Source organism: Lethenteron reissneri, chromosome 18 (genome assembly GCF_015708825.2).
Source record: "Lethenteron reissneri isolate LAM-NWPU_2019-01 chromosome 18, ASM1570882v1, whole genome shotgun sequence".
In the NCBI taxonomy this organism is placed as follows: domain Eukaryota; kingdom Metazoa; phylum Chordata; class Hyperoartia; order Petromyzontiformes; family Petromyzontidae; genus Lethenteron; species Lethenteron reissneri.
In genome coordinates, this window is record NC_083796.1 from 3,366,405 (window position 1) to 3,383,812 (window position 17,408).

At 44.2% G+C, this 17,408-nt stretch overlaps 1 protein-coding gene across 8 annotated transcripts in view; it reads right to left on the reverse strand.

Moving 5' to 3' along the window:
• The window catches only part of INTS3 (integrator complex subunit 3), a 39,434-nt gene that overhangs the window by 6,317 nt on the left and 15,709 nt on the right, over nucleotides 1-17,408 (reverse strand). For all 8 annotated transcript variants that reach the window (XM_061553465.1, XM_061553467.1, XM_061553464.1 and 5 more), the window contains exons 18-27: nucleotides 16,775-16,878; nucleotides 15,418-15,462; nucleotides 15,133-15,252; nucleotides 14,612-14,765; nucleotides 13,713-13,781; nucleotides 12,382-12,457; nucleotides 6,278-6,391; nucleotides 5,783-5,831; nucleotides 2,706-2,873; nucleotides 1,990-2,087 (exon numbers count right to left, since the gene is read on the reverse strand). In XM_061553465.1, coding sequence (XP_061409449.1) covers nucleotides 1,990-2,087; nucleotides 2,706-2,873; nucleotides 5,783-5,831; nucleotides 6,278-6,391; nucleotides 12,382-12,457; nucleotides 13,713-13,781; nucleotides 14,612-14,765; nucleotides 15,133-15,252; nucleotides 15,418-15,462; nucleotides 16,775-16,878 — 997 coding nt within the window. The remainder of the gene's footprint in view (nucleotides 1-1,989; nucleotides 2,088-2,705; nucleotides 2,874-5,782; nucleotides 5,832-6,277; nucleotides 6,392-12,381; nucleotides 12,458-13,712; nucleotides 13,782-14,611; nucleotides 14,766-15,132; nucleotides 15,253-15,417; nucleotides 15,463-16,774; nucleotides 16,879-17,408) is intronic.

Genomic DNA, 17,408 nt, shown 5'->3' on the forward strand with positions numbered 1-17,408 from the left:
TAGAATTGAGATTTTCACTCAGCCATAAGCTAAATAGGATGATTTACAGGATACCCGTGTTTGATTGATTTTTGTAAAAGCTCCATCACCACAGCCACCCCATGCTTGGTCACGATGAAGGTGGTGCTTAGAATTCAATGACGATGATTACTATGTTTGTTTACCCAGGAAAGCTTCACAGAATCTAATGAATATTCTTTTTGTGAAGAGGGTCCTGCCAATTTTTCACAGTCGGGGGAAATGATTGCTTTGTAGATTCCAGATACATAACCCAATAAACAAGCATCACCTATCATCCTACAGTGTGATCTTTGACTCTGTGTGACTCGGTGATATTCGTCTCAACGTGCTGCAAGGCACTCATTCCACACAAAGTGATTGCCACAAATGAACCACAATACCTTGCTAATCTCGTCAAGGAGCACAAACCATAACACAAACTCCGGTCATCCTCGCAGCTGCTTTTGGCAAGCCATCGAACAGAAACACATCGCATGCTTTCAGATGCGCTTTTGTGCCCGTCTGGAATGCTCTTCCTTCTGAAATTAGGAAGGCACTAGAGCTATGCATATTTAAATCTAGATTGAAAACTCATTTCTTTAGAACTGCTTTTGTGTTTCGTCTGTTGTCCTTCTCCCACACCTCCCATTAGCACAAATAGCTATGCACGGTGTGAAAGATCAATATACATACTGCATTCTGTATGCATCCTAACAAATCACCCTGAACATACCCAATCTCATGAAATCTTTGAGCTAAGCAGAGTTGAGCTGTGTTAGTACTTGGATGGGAGACTGCCTGGGAATACCACGTCTTGCAGGTCTGCGCTGCGATTGTGGCCAGATCGCAAAACAGCGATGGAGCTTGGAATCCATCTCTGCAAAGCTCCAAATGTAACACCCTTAAAACCATGGGCTTTATCGAGGCACCTTGCTTTCATCCAACGTGCCCCACATACCCTCATTAATAGTCAAACATCTCAATAAAGGGCCCTTGTGAAAAGAGCTTTTAGATTGAGTGAGCCTTTTTTTGGGTAAATAATGGGCTTTGATCTAGATTTGAAGTTTTCGTGACTGCAGGGAATCCATACTCTTTGGTTCTTTCAGGTAAAGTCATGTAGGTATAAAACAAACAAATATCTTAAACAAACACAAGATCCAGGTCCGATTCAGTACAGTACACAGAATCCGTGATCTAATCCTATCTGTGAAGGATGTCATTCCTGACATTCAATATCCTGGAGTCTACAAACTAAGTTGCACCTGTGGTGGCTGTTACATTGGGGAAACGAAACGACATATCTCGGACCGTGTTCGCGAACACAAGTCAGATCTGAAACACGGCAGAACCAATACCTCCGCCGTGGCTAACCATTGCTATAACGCTGTGGCATCTCATGATTTTTTTTTCCCCGAGACCAAGGTACTCTGCAAACCTTCGGGCTACTATCAAAGGTTTGTTCATGAAGCCATCCAGATATATAAACATAGACATAACTTCAACCGAGAAGATGGATACAAATTGAGCAATCATTGGAAGGATGTTATTAACCAGGTAAAACCGTTACTGCTTTATGGTGTTGCCTTCATATCCGCATCTCCAGTTTCTTCAGCCTCCCACTCGCAGCCCCGCCCACTTCCCCCCCCCCCCCCCCCCCCGGGAATTTTGCCTTGCTCGTCTTGTCTTCTAATCCCTCTAGCAGCGCTCCACTTCCCCTACTCCCCCCCCCCCCCCTCTCTATCTCTCCTCCCTTGCTCCTCCCCCCTCTCTTACCTATTTAGCCTCTTGTCACGGCAGCCCTTTTGCCCACTTCAATAATTGTTTCTTGCTGTGGTTGTCCCACCAGATGACGGACGCTTGTGTTGCGCCCGAAACGTCGTGATTTAATTTATTTGATTTTATACCTAAGTGACTTTGCCGAAAGAACCAAAGAGAATGGGTTTTGATTTTCTTATTATCATCATGACTACACAACTCTGGGAGGCTCACAAGTTTGCCGGGGGCTGCAGACGAGTCGCAAGTTGTCGAGGTGTTCGAGCATCTGTTCCACAGTCAGCTGCGTCAGCTTGCTGCTCGAGCTGCGCAAACTATCACATCGCAGCACGATAGAAGAATATGGCGTCAACAACAACAGCATTACATCAACAACAAAACAACAACAAAACTGAGTCGAGATGTAATGGTACGTCGATGGATCGATCGTCGTTTTTACTCATGCCAGTTGTGTTGAATCATGTTTATTAGACTTATTGATTTTGGAATTGAGACAATTAATTTAATTTGCTGGGGTACGGTCAGGGCTTGAATCATTACACCTCCACAAGCGAGCGTAGCCCTCCGCGTACACCTAACTCTGGTGCGAGAACGGCGACCCGCAGAACAGGAGCCTCACCTCACATCGGGGAAGAAAATGCTGCCCCTCGTTTAAATTATTGGATTGACCATGTGACTCTTACTCGCCGTGTCACAGCTAGTGAGCGCGCACAGTTTGAGTTTTTGGGATCAGTTTCGTTGTGCCTAGAAGCTTTAAATGTATGTTTGTGCTCGGGCCTTGTACTTTTTATCAATATTAGTTGGGTTTTTTAGGGGCTGCTTGGAACTTTCTTTCCGGGCTGACCATCTCGAATTCACGATGCCGGCAAGTGCAAAAGCCAACAGGGCATGCCTGGCACAACGGTGCGGATTGGCGATCGAGGTGGTCTCACCTTTGCCGTTTGCGTGGCGGAGTGTTGTTCTTGATGAGCAGCGACTTGACATGCTCCGCGAGGATCTCCTCATGTTTGACGGCCCAGTGGCGCAGGATGCTCGTGGTGAAGTGGTCCTCCCGGTGGCACGGGCGGCTCAGCACCAGCTTCACCATCTCCTCCATCGGCCTGCGCCATCGGAGAGAGCGAGGGCAAGAAGGGTCGGCACAATGGGGAATGCAGATGGAATGATGCTCCCGTGGGTCTTATTGCCTACCATGTATGTTGAGCTTCTTTAGCAGCGTACATAACCAATCGTGTTAATCTGAGGTGCGAGGGAAAGACAACAATCTAAACACAAAAAGCAGTATGAAAGAAAAGAGTTTTCAATCTACATTTAAAAGTGCATTTCTCCAGTGGCTTCCAAATATTGGAAGAGGGTTCCCAGACGGCCGCAGAAGCGCATCTAAAAGCACGCGATGTAGTGACCGTCTTTGTTCGATTGCTTGCCAAAAGCCGCTGCGAGGATGACCGGAGTTCACATGATGGTTTATGCTCCTTGATGAGATTAGCAAGGTATTGTGGTTCATTTGTGGCAACCACATGGTTGGAGCTTGCAGTACCCACGTTGTCTAGTCTCCCTCACAATTCCAGGTCTGCTTTGCAAAAATACTTGCCTCATTGGGATCTGGAATTTAATTGAGTTCCAATCATATCTCAAGAAGTTTCAATAGGATCTCATATAGTTTCAAAAGGATCTCAAGTAGTTTCAAGCCGGAAAGGTGATGGCTCTCATTTTGTAGACAAGTAATTATTCTGCATGTTCTGATACAAGTTTGAAGCATCGTTCCTGAAAAAGTCTTTAAAGTCACATTCAGGAGCCACAGTGTCACCCAAGTGCTACAACAACAATAATAATAACGACTTAAAGCTTTCGTGGCTGCAGAAATTCATCTTCTTTGGTTCTTTCGGTAAAGCCACGTAGATAGGTGATGACGATTGCTTGTGTTGCGATCGAAACGTCGTGATATCTTTTCAATTTACGTGGCTTTATCGAAAGAACCAAATAATAATAATAATAACACTACATTTATAAATAATATAAGTAATGTTTCAATCCACTGCTGGATGAAAGTGTCCCCATGCTGTGTCGGTCACGGCAGTTATTTGATCGGACTTCTCACACTGTGGCGTTTGCGAAGGGAGGGGTCCAGGATGGTTTTTGGATATCAGCCCCCATCGATGTTAGCCATTTCTGGGATTCGAACTCTGGTCACTACACTCAGAGTGCAGCGCGTGAACTTCTACACCTCCGCTCCCTCATGGGTATTGAAAAGATTCAGTTCTCAGTGATTTAGCCATTCAATTGCTTTATCTGAGAGTTGGTGAATTGCAAATTTACTGCCTTCAAATTTTAATCTGGGGCAGTGTGAGTTCATATGCTCCATGGTTCGGTGTTTGTAGCCACAGTCACATAAATAATTATATTTTCCCTTGTGCATAATAAAAACTCCTGCGTGTGTGACTTCAGCATGACATGCTTAACCACAACTTTAAAGTAATTTTTAATCTTTAATGAACCTTCAAACTGACATTCCATAGCCTCAGACACACAGCGTAGGCGTGCCTCCACAAGGAAAAAAAAAACCTATTTGTTGTTTGGTTTCAGTAATCTTTCACATTTTTTTCACTCTGTTAAGCCCACAGAGCTATTACATTTTTCTCAGAGGCGTCCTGGCCACACACGGTAGCTCATCCAAGCAGCTTATCACACGTGGGAATTTAAAGTAACCACATCATCTAAACACACGTTTCTAAGTGTGGAGGGCAAAACCGGAGGAGTACAGGGAGAGAAAACATGCAAACTCCAAATATACAACAGGCATCGCATCAGGGTCAGGATCGAACCTGCATACTAGGCGAAGGAGATAACATTTCCTCGCCACCTCAGGCGCCCTCGTAAAGCATGCCTGCCTGCCCAGCTGTGCTGCAGGTAGCATCTGTGCATCTTGCAGTGCAGCATACATAATCAAATATACACAGCAATGTGGTGGCAGAAAATAAAAGATGCATAAGCACGTAGGTAGAGATTCGGAGTAATACACACACGCCACTGGCCGATGTGTTATAAATTTAGTCTCTTTAAACCATAAGGGAGCATGCCAAAAGCACTGGACTGCATGTGCATCTCTGTGCGGCAGTGTAGAGGGAATCTGAAATTTAAAAGGTCCATTTCACTTCACCCTACCAAAATCATTTTTTTCACAACTGAAGGAAAAAATAATTGCATGTCCTTTATTCCAGGAAAGGCTCTCAGAGTCAGCAATAATCGTAAGGGCCTTGCATTGGAATTCTTGGCCAATTCCTTTTTGAGACATATTCTGTCAAACTCAAGCATCTGACAGATATGTGCTCCTGGGAGAAAACGGAGTGCGGGTTTCCCACGGGAAAAAAGTAGGCATATCACGTCGTCTCCTTCCAGCGATTTGATACGTTGTTCTGATCAGTGGGTTTCAGTGCAGTTCAAGAATCAATTATTTTTTTCATGTTGTTTCTCCATCTTATTTGTATTATTTCCAGATGTGTACAAATTTGTCCCATCCATGAACTTAAATGTGAAATCAATACACAATTTACATAAATTGTACAAAATGGAATCTTAGGTGCAGACCACATATCGTTAGCGTAACTATACCTTTTAAATAAATAAATTGATGCATCGTTTGGCTAACCATCGAACAAAGACCGTCACTGTATCGTACGCTTTCAGATGCGCTTCTGCGGCCGTCTGGAACGCTCTTCCGATATTAGGAAGCCACTGGGGCAATGCATTTTCAAATCTAGATTGTTGTCCTTCACACATCCGATGAGCACGGCTGGCTACGTACACAGATCACATAGCCACAACTCAGTATCCAGAAGCCACAAGAAAACCTTTTAAAATTTAGAAATAATCTGTTTTCATTGCAAAACAACGGGCAATATGTGCTTGGACAATGGGATGAGCGGCATGAGGATTTTAAGTGCATCCTCGCAGTGCGCGCAAACACGCGGGTAGACTGCAGGAAGCTGGGAAAGTAATTTCACGCAAGACTTACTTTTCTCTTCGGAGTTGCAGCAGCAGGCAGGAGAGCGCTTCTGGGTGATCTGCAAGACACCAATGTTGGCTCAGGCGTGGGCTTATCCTCAAAACAAACCCAGTGATGAGGAATTAAAGAGTAACATATCGTTTTTTTTGCAATTTCAAAAAATATATATTTTTCATTGTCTATAAAAGTCAGCAATATTTTGTACATGCCAATGACTGAAGCATCTGCAATGTGCCTAATCTCGTCAAGATCTCTGAGGCTAAGCAGGGGTGATCCTGGACAGCTCTTGGTTTGCGAAGTTACGAATAAGAATGTCTCCATTTCATGACATGATGCCGAAAGCGGCCCACTAAAAGCAGGCCTCGTGGCCCAATTGGTGCTGGCCTGGTTAATTAAGGCTCCAGCAGGGTTCCAGACCCAGTGGTTCTCGGTTCATAAACCAGCATCACATTGCTTCCCAGTGGCCCTGGGAGGTCGGGATTAACTCTGGTAGTGTAAGCATACCTTTGTACTTGAGGTGCTGGAGGATGGGCACAACGGTCTCTATAGGAATGCCGTGGGCCAGGAAGAGCTGCCAGGTGCAGTATTGCTCGAACGTCTCCCACTGCAGGCTTGTGGCTGGGGTCCACGTGGAAAGGGAGGGGCACAAACAAGAGCCAAAGCCTTCTTGAACTCCGAAAGAATATTCATACGACTACACTAAACGATGTCGTAGTGACTTCACCAGATTGATATAATGGTGTACTTGACCCTAATTCCGACACGGTCAGCAATGGCAAGGATATGTTATCTCCCTCGCCTGGTCGTGGGTTCGATTCCAGACCCTGGCGATGCCTGTTGTTGTAAATTTGGAGTCCGTATGTTCTATCTCTCCCCGTGGTGGTCACATGGATTACTCTTCGGATTCCTCCGGTTTTGCCCTCCACATTTAGAAACATAAGTGTATATTATTTGGCTGCAACTATCTTATCTTATTAGAATTTACATAGCGCCTTGACCAAGGCTACAAATTATAAATTCCCACATGTGATGATAAGCCACTTCGATAAGCTATCATCATGTATGGCCAGGTCGCTTGTGAAAAGAGCTAATAGCCCAGTGGGGGCTGTACCTGGTAAAGTCTTTTTTTATTAACAACTTGTCTTGGATAGCCCAGGGTCACACAACTTAGATACACATCTAGAGCACGAGAGCTCTTTGGATTTCGCCTTTCTTTGAAACAGTGGCTCGAGAAGTTTGACGAGGCTTTGCTGTTGACAGACCAAGTGAATCCCTGACCGGGGAGGTGACTGGGGCAGTTAAGCTACCTACATCCTTAACTCTTGGCTTGAGAAGTCTTCTGAACACCAAGCAGAACTCTCACAGTGAATGGACTTGAATATATATATTGTTGCAACTAAAACATACACTATTGCTTTTAGTTTTATTTTTCATTCTAATTATCAGGCTTAATCGTGACTAGGCATGGAATGATGTATTGATTAATCAATTTAAATAAATTCTCATGCTTCCGATACGCGCATCAAATACCCGCCTATGAAAATATGTTTTACTAGTCATGCAAATGATATGCAAATGAAACAGTTTAATTAGCAAAACATGTTGAAACAAAACAATGGAGGCATCTAAAACAAAGCCAACCAGATAATCGATTCCTGAATTTAATCGTGACCCTGAATCATAACGATTGAACAAATTTCTGGGCAGAGGTGCAGAGTTACCTGGACACAAGTGATTCTCCATCTAATGACAATGGGTCCCCATCTGGAGGTTGAAAACTACAGAAGTGCCGCTTTTAATAATAAAATAAGATATTACGCTTGCTTAAGAATTGGGGTCTACGCCGAATACGTACATGAACAGCTGTTTTGACGATCCGCTACTGGATGAGGGCCTCTCCATATGGGTAAAGTGGGGATAATTAGATGGCGATTCACGATGCGAGTCCGTGTTGGTTGCTGAAGGTGGGGGGGTGTTTCCATTTGGGAGCGGAGCAGTACAGTGCAAGATTGTGCTGCACTGCACTCTGCTGCCCACAACATAGCCCAACCGTCTATAGCACCTGTTAATCAAGGTGGTAGCCCATGCAAACACTATCCAGGGTCAACCCTACCTAGCTTAGGAGATCTGACGAAATAAGGCAGATTCCATGCCCTCTACTGCTACTAATAACACCACTAAATAAGGAATGTCGCTGGTAAGGCTCAGTTGGGTCTGCGCCGACTGGCGGATGCAGACCAAGCAATGTCTGGCCACTCAGCTGTCGTTAATCTGCCTCCCTTCCCAAACAAACGCAGCTCATGCTCCAGGCTGCGCTGTCCCCATTCAAGGGAGGCATCACATAAATCAGTGGGTCGAGATCGCAGGGTGGCTCTGTGGGCCAATACCCCCCAGGCTTTCTTGGGTAAACAAAACTTTTATTATTACTACTACTACTGCTGCTGTGTACAATGCACAACTGGATTCTGAATGCCATAAGCAAGACTAATACCTGCGTACAAATAGGTTTAAAATTGGTTAATACTCGAACATTTTACCTTTATTTATGCAATCTAAGGGAAAATTGGATGTAAAAAAATGCTAGATTAAAAGACGCGACCACATATCGAGATGCTGAACAAAGAGGCAGTCGGTAGTTGGAGGTTACATAACGATTCACCTCCCCAACAATTCGAAGAACCATCAAAATGACGGGGTCACGATTCAAGTGAAGAATAAATAATTTTGTCTCATTTGTTCTGTCTAGTTTGCATTTTCCATTTCGTTTCTTCCGTCTTGTTTGTTCCATAAAAACGAAGGAAATTTTTTCAAATAATTTGTACTTATCCATCACAGGGCCTGAATTCATGGCGACTTGAAAATTGGCACCATGCCATGACAAATTCTACAATTTGCATGACTTCTAAGTGATTGGATCTTACATTCACAATTCAATGAATGCATTCATTGTGAGCGGAAGAATTTATATTAAATGATGAAACCTTCCAAGAAATTGGTCAATGGTGGAGAATGAGGAGTCATTATAGACCGTGTCTGACGCTCCACTACCCGTGCGCGGCCGCATGGTGGGGGTAACGCGTCGCTACTCACTCCACAATTGTGCAGCCATGTGTTTGTGTCTGGAGGCCACGCCACGGGGGTTGAATGCTGTTGACAAGGCCAACTTCGGTGCACTGCGAATTCCCACCGTGGAACCCGGGGATAACTGTCTGGGCTCGGCTCATTAGCGGTGCTCCCCATTGGGCTGTACAATCCGTCTCCCCAACGCTAACCCCCTGGCTCGCCGGCTCTTCGAGCGTCCACCGGGCGAGGCCTCGTCAACCGCCACCTTTGCCCAACAACGATATTATCGGTGTGTTTCTAAGGAACAAAGTCTATTCTCTGCCAATGTTTCACGGGAACGCTCAGGGCTATCTACAGGTTTTTACACACAGGAAGATAGCGTCAGTTAGAGGGGAGACAAAGGTGCTTATTTTCACGGCAACGCTTTGTCGTTTTCCACCACTTGCTCAGGCAGTCTCGCCCTGCAGACATGAACCTAGCACCATTGCTCCTTCTCATACCATGGCTTTACATAACCAACCACTTCATATATAACAGGCAATACGGGCTTGGAAAGCAGGCCCCTTCCAATTCCCGGAAGCAGAGGTGGATAAACCCACAGCTAAAGCCACCCTTGAACTGCGTCATGAGCAGCTGATTATGAAAATGGAGTTTTTAAACCACACGGCAGAAGTCACTTGATCCCATCGACCATCCTCGAAAAAATGAGAATAATGCAATTGCTTTTCTTGCGGAGTGCGTGCATAGCAACCGCAGCCCAAGCGTATCCTCTACCATGAGCCCTTGCCAGTTGCTGAAATAAAGTAGCTGAATTCAGAGCGACAGGATTGCGCTTTGACGTATGACTATTGGGTTAGAAGCTAGAACAGCAGCTTAGAAAACTGCACGCTGAGCTCACAATTTCTGGCAAGGCATTATCACGCAACTCATACAAGCACCGCAAGGTCATGTTCTCCGTTCAATGAAGCTGAAATAAATGTGGTGGCCAACAGCATCAAATAAAAATGCGCACATTTGTAACACGCACAGTTTCCGTTAGATTCAGAGGCTTGGGAAACAACAGGGCAAGCGGAAAGGGATCCAGAGCCGGCACCAACAATTGCCCAATCTCAGTGGTTCTATAATGGGATTTTTGGCCAGCGCAATTATTTATATAAGTGGGGGAAAAACCGGAGTACCAGAGAAAACCACAGATGGAAACGGATGGAGATGAATGCACTTGCTGTATTGCGTCACCACAGTGCTGGATAAGAGGCGTGCACCACCACTGCCCAGCATCCTACTCTGTGTCGCTAGGGGTGGGCTTCCATTACAGGTACCGTGGACTAATCTATCACAGGGCCTGAATATCACAGCGACTTGGACAATGGTTCTCCGCGCAATGATAAGCCTCACTTGGCTCCAGAGCCATCCAGCCACCTCACGTAATTATGCAATATTAGGATGAAAAAAAAACCTGCTCATGAACCTGAACTGCATGTTTGAATGTTTAGCTATTAAATGGGCCATTAGACACGTGGATTTGTAATATCTTTCAAAAAGTATTATTTGGCAATCAGACAGCATAAATTATACTGGTAGGAACCTCCTGGTTACACCAGCCCACAGGAGATTATTGTGTCCGTCCGTCGTGCAGGGAGGGGCTGGGTGGGGAGGGAGGGGCTAGGTGGGGAGGGTGGGGCTGGGTGGGGGGTGGGAGAGGTGGGGCTGGGTGGAGAGGGGCTGGTCACCCCGTGGTGCCCTTATAAAACTCAACGTTTAACCTACTCACGCCGGCTTGTGCCCGCCCTCGGTCGGGCATATTTGCGGAATACACCACGCCGCCGTTCACCCTGGCCATTGACCGAGCAACCCAACGTTCCTACCAGCTCCCTCCGCAGGAATGTGTTAAATATTAACGCTTAAATATTTATTTTGAACTTCATCGCTAACCTTCATACAATACTTTTATTTCAATATTTTCCTGCAATACTGTCCCATTGTTGTGAAGGGTACTGTAATGTGCATTTAGACGCCATACAAATCAAACTTCTGTTTAAAAAATTCCATTAAAATTATCCACAATACAGGTTTTTTGGGATTAGATCGCGCAAATATAAATGTGTCGTTAAACCCGCCACCACCCGACAGCCAATTAGTAAGGTTTGTCACGTAAACAGAACATGCCAATTTATTAATAGTACAGCACACCGGTGTGTGGGAGACGAAATCTACAACATTTAATCTGATTATGGATGATATTGGTCATGAAAGCCTACGTGTTAAACTCATTAAAATCATATTGTATTCAAATTTTGACCATGTCAATGCAAATACACAAATATCAAGCACTTGAAATTGAATTGCTCTTCCAAAGGCTTCAGAGCAATGCGCCGAACCCCCACCGCCCTGGGTGAATTGGTGAATTGTCAAGAATGCGTACTGTGAATCCATTCAAGAATTGTTATTTATTTTCTTTAACCGCGGTAAATATATTATCTCGACAGGGGTACGGGAACCCAATACATACAACGTACAAGAATTTAAAAAAAATATCGATTATTACTCACAAAATTTGATGCACGTGTCATGAGCTTAAAAATCGATATTAATCGATTAATCAACACGTCATAACACTTCTACTAACGACATCGAGTTTTTGTTTCATATCGCAAGAGAGACATTTAATCTGCACGTGATTTAAAATGAACCTGCATTGGGAATAGTAGCTGCGCAGGCTTCCAGTGTCGATATATGGCATCATGAGCTGAACCATCAATTGAATCGCCCATAACCCTTGGTGTTCAGAGACCTGGGGGACCCGGGGTACTTCGCCAAACTGGAGCGTATAAATCGTCATCGCACACGTGGACTCATCTCGTGCCGAGTCGGCATGAAGAAGGCTTGGTGTAAAAATAATTGTGCTCATCGCAATCTGCAATCCCTCGGTACCACCGAAAGCTTACGAGCGCGAATGACCAACTGCCTGCACCGCCAAATTACCCCTCCGGTGAGCCCAGGCTGCGGCGCTTTGCGCGGAGGCGATCGCTTGATTGCTTGCGGAGGTGCAGTCGCACGCGCGCTCTGAATGTGCCCTCTGCCGAGAGCGATTTATGAATAGGGAGCAAAAAACTGGTGCCTACGCAAAACACGGTTAAGTGTCAACAGTTAATACCTGCGAGATGCTGTGCGCACATTCTGTGCATTTTAAAATCGACGTTCAGCTTTTCCGCAGCATTTTGCCAATGATATATATTGTGTTTTCAGCATTTGTTGTGTTCACTTTGAAAATCAATGTTGAAATAACTGCAGCAGATGAAATGCTGTGCTCTAACAATCTTGCACATTAAATGACAGGCTAAGTAACATGTAAACATTTCTACCGTTGACCAGCCTAAGGAAGATAAATGTTCTAGAGGGTGGGTGTCAAACATTCAAGGAAGGATGCCTGTGAAATACTTTAACAGTTAAGTAAATTGAGTTAAGTTCGTAATCCAATAATTAATAAAGTTCAGTCTGGTGTTACGCTACCCGCAGTCGAGGTGTAATATTAACACGGTACTCACTGAGTACGTTGAGTGCAGAATCTTTGCGGAACATGACCAGGTTTCCCAGCATCACCTGGCAAACCATCTCCTGCAGCTGGAGACAAGAGAGTAAAAACAGCACCATAGTATTACTGCTCTGCTCGCCGTCATCGTAAACGTGTGAACACATGAAACACAGAATAAAATTACCACAATTAATATTTAAAATGCCCCAGGATTTTAAGCAACACGAAAACAAATTATACGCATTAGTCATGTGATGATTCGCAGTGATTTGATGAAAACTATAACCATGGTATTGCACATCACGTAGCCAAGCACTGCAACTGGTGTCGCATGCCTATAATCCAGGACTTTGAGGCAGCTGTTTTATGGATCACCTAAACTTGCGATTCCAGCAATGAATTATTTCACTACGCGAGACTCAGTGAGGCTCTTATGGGTAAATTCTGATTATGCTGCAGCATGGCTGCGTATGTGGTGGCTCAATTATGGCAAAGAAACTGGAAGTGTATTATGAAATAATAATTAGAACAAAGCCCTTGTTAATATGTTCTTTTCCAGTATCAATGGCTCCCTACGGTCAGCAGTCGGGATTTCTAAGAAGTGTAGACTCTAAAAAGAAATGAGAGGATGTCTTTACGAGTGACCATAAACCTACTTCAATGAGTGTATAAAATAAAATCCATTAATGTGCTCTTAAAAGCCATGGATCAATCTGGAACACATTAACAAAGAAGAATTTTTTTTATCTGTCAATAAATGTTTTGGCTGCAAGCAAATTTTGCTACCTAAACGTGCAAGTGCGGCAAGCTTCAAATTGCATGTATTCTCACAAATTGAGTTTTTTAAACGTATACGCCAAGTATGTTTGTTTAAAATTCACAAGTGAGAAAATAGCTTCTTATATGTAAGCAGGACATACATGATTAATGATCACAGTATAAGGGGCATTATTTTATAAATGGATAAAAAAATTACTTCACTCGATATTCAACTCTAGCTTCGCTGCACGATATCCTGTACTCTGCACGTTGTTCATTTTTATAAACAGACTGCCCTATGAGTCACACGAGCGATGCGATTGAGAAATTGTTTTTTATATATAAAAAAAACGCTCAACAAAGTGGCTCAGTCAATCCACCGGTCACCACAGGACATGCATTTAACTTCAAAGCAACCTCTGCCTCCATCCACGTCACAAGCCTTTCACTCGCACGTCTATCAGCACAAATTCACATCCCAATTGTCCGGCACAAGCAAGTGAACGCGCGAGAGCCTTTCACACAAATCTAGTTTGCGAATCCCAAATAATACAAAATAGCACGTGGATTCCCGCTGCTGCCCACCTGTAACGAGTCGATGGCGGCCACGATCATGTTCAGCAGCTCGCTGTTTCCCAGTGCGACGTCGTCAAACTGAAAAAATTTTGAAACGAAACGGCGAGCACGTTAGCAAATGGTAAATGAAACGATTTAATAAATCATAAGCACATTCACGATTATGTCAACAAAAGCCTGAAAATAATGGAGACTCTCACAACCACGTTAGGATCTGCTGAATATCACAAGGCTCAATGTATTCTCAAAAGTAACAGTGCATTTCAAACAACGCTTTACACTCCACAGACCATGTACCAGCACTATGCTTATGCTATGTGTAGCTAATTGTGTATCAATTATTTATGACTTATTTATAGAAATTGGCGGGTGCACAAAGTAAACTTTCAGCCTGGCAATAACTTGCTCATGCCACTGATGGCAGAATGATCTCCACTAGAGGGAGCTCTAGAGAGTCCCTGTCTACTCTTCCACACTGGTCAGACATCTTGGAAGAAGTGAGTACGCAAGACTTTACCCCACGACAAGTGATGAGAATGATGTACAAACGAGTGAGTGAAACCGAGATAATAAAAAATGGGTTATTGAATCGGGTTGAGAGTGCAAATCGTGATAAATCCAACGAGGGGGGAAGAATTTTTTAATTTCAATAGAAGAGCACAAACCGCACTACTAGAGGGAGGGTAAAGAAAATCCACGGATCCTACTCCCGAACTTTATCCATCTGGGTTTAAAGTAGGAGGAAAAGTGGGTTTCACTGCCCCACCGAGTGGGGACCATGAGCAAGGTGCATGTATTTTTATATGGGGGGAGGGCGGGGGGGGGGGGGGTGAGCGAAAATAACTTACAAAACTGAGATCCAGGGAAGCTGGGGGTGCGAATTGTAATTATGTTAGCGGTGTGCCTACCTTGGTGTAAATAGGTGGCACGAGGTAGCACAGCAGCCGCACGTCGTCTTCCTGGCAGGCTTTCATGTCCAACATGAGGCACGTGAAGATATCGCCCAGCTGCGTCGACTGCGCAAATGACTCGTACACGGCCGTCTTGCCCTCCGCCGCTTTGCTGGAATGCAGGAAATGGTCGTTCTCTCAAACAACAAAAAATAATAAGTCAAAGCAATGCACATCCAGATGGAGCTGCTATGGTAAGTGCACTCGACTCAACTCGCTCAAATTACTAAATAGAAATCCCCAACAAGCCAAATATTTACAAAACTGGTTCTGAGATACAGTAAAGTGGGAAACCATCACCGCACCCAATACAACGGAATCTACGTGCACAATCTTCAGCAGGAGTGTTGCATGTATTGATTCACAATGGTCATTCGAATGAACGTTCGACAAAATATGTAAAGATGTAATGAATGTTTGCTGGCTGTTCAGACTAATTTGTGTGTACGGGCTGAGAGTTCATATGCTATCCATTGCACCTGGCTTGCAGGTAGTACAGAAGGTGATAGCCAATCTTGGGCTGTTTCTGGTAAAGCTCAGACATCAGGGTGAGCAGCACGCTGTAGCCGTCATCATCTTCTTGAAATTGACACAGGTTCCTGGTGAAGGCACGCGTAAGACAACCACGGAACGTACGCGTAAACAATCGTGTTCAGTCTCCTGCCGACCGCGCCTCTTTAAAAACCGTCACCGCCTTTTAACTAGGACTCTGTCAAGTTGCACTATACGCTTGATGTTCGACCTATAACGCCGACGGGACCCACCTGAATATCACGTATATAGGCTTCCCGACGGACTCTTCCAGCGACCTGGGAGAAAACAAGCGACACGTCACGATTAACACTCTACGCTCAAGACATTACAGACAAAAATAAAATCACGTTTGAACCTTACGTTTAGCAAAGGCAATAAGGAAAATAAAAATGTTAAACATACAGAAAATACAGCTGTCACATTCTATGTAAAATGTCATAGCTTTCAAACGGCTGCGTTTGATGCAATTGCCAATGAGACGGAATGAATACATTTGCATTATGTTTTTATAATGTGACAATGATATCCACAGATACGTTTTAAATGAACACTCTGCTTTCTACCTTGGATTGGCATGAAAGTGGCATGGAGGAATTTGAATCAACATTTTGCTTTTAAACAAGACCTTTGATTCCCTGTTTGAGATCAGGCACACAAAGGTTAAGACATAATGATGTACCCACTACCAGTAGGAAATATAAATCAAATATCAAGGCCGTTGTGTTGACGCTAGCACAACAAAGCTTTGAGGAATCTCGGCACACGAGAAAAAATGATCTCGTCATCGCTGCAGACAAGAAACTCTCATCTTGGTCCACGTTGTGACAATGTCTTCCTTGTGAGCCAAGTCATTTAGAAGGTGGCTAATGTAGCGCATCCCTTTATCGCAAATCTCAACAACAGAACTAATGTCGGTATCCGATAAGGACACAAAGGAGCATTTTTTTAGTAATTTCAGAGATAAATAAATTGTGATGTTCAAAATTGTTCCATTGTTTTCGCAACAAAAACATTTCATTTACTTTGCGCTTCTCAGGATCGGGATGTCACGAAGTGCGTAACAATCCAAACTTTGTTTACAATTTCCATAAAACATGAAATAGATTAAAATAATCTACATAAGACACAGCTCATGGCTGCAAAGTTTCATGTTTTAAAAATGGATTTGGAATAATAAACACATTAGAGAAATGTCCGTGTGTTTATGTTTGCATTCATAACCATGCATTTATGCATGTCCATATCCAACTACGCACATACAGCATATGCTCAAAGAACATCACACATGTGTGAATGCCTTAATACATCAAAGTTATATGTTTTTCCAAATAAAAGAATTCGCATAAGAGCAACCGAGGTAAGCGGAGACACAGGGGAGTGATGGAAGAAAGTGGGGGCAGGGTAATGGGAGTGGGCGGTGGAGTGGAGAGCGTGGGCGGGTGGAGGCGGGAGGGGGTTGACAGCCTTTGCTGGACAACGAGGGGCGGTGGAGGGGGTAGGAGGAGGTGGTTGTGGTGGTGGTGGTGGAAGCGGGGGAGGTGGGGGGTGGTCGTGGTCGGGGGCAGGGGCAGAGGCTGAGCCACTCACTCCTCTGTGATCTCTTCGGGTAGAACCTCGCCATGAAACTGCTCACGGAATAGCTCGATGAGGCAGCAGGCCAGCGGGCAGGCCATCTCCGCGTCAAAATCATCCTGATGACGCACGCGCGTGCGCGTGAGCGAGTACACACAAAGCATGATTCATGCGCACGTGACCGCATTTAACAGCGTGGACGCAGCGTGCGCAGCATGTTCTCTGCAGAACGCTTGACATATAGTAATCAGGCAAATTTCATTACAGTGCTTATGTTCGTCAAGGCATTTCAGGTCTATCGAAGCTGCATATTCAAGGGTTTTTCGGGACAAAGGCCATTATGCGGCTCTGGGTTTGTAAGCGTATAAAACTAATGAGAAAATTTTGCTATTAAATTAAGGATTGAAAAGCGGCTTTCTAAATTTCAAACTGAACCAAACACATGTAGATTGAACAATTCTTGATTATTTCATGCTTGCTCGATTTGCACTTTCTACATTGGCACAATAAAAACATGAGCACGATAAACAGGTCAACACACAAAGATAATGAACGTACAATTATAACAAGCAAGTATGTAATGATAAAACCACCTGAATGTGATTAAACATCGAACTATCACTGTGACAAACATCACTGCACATAATTT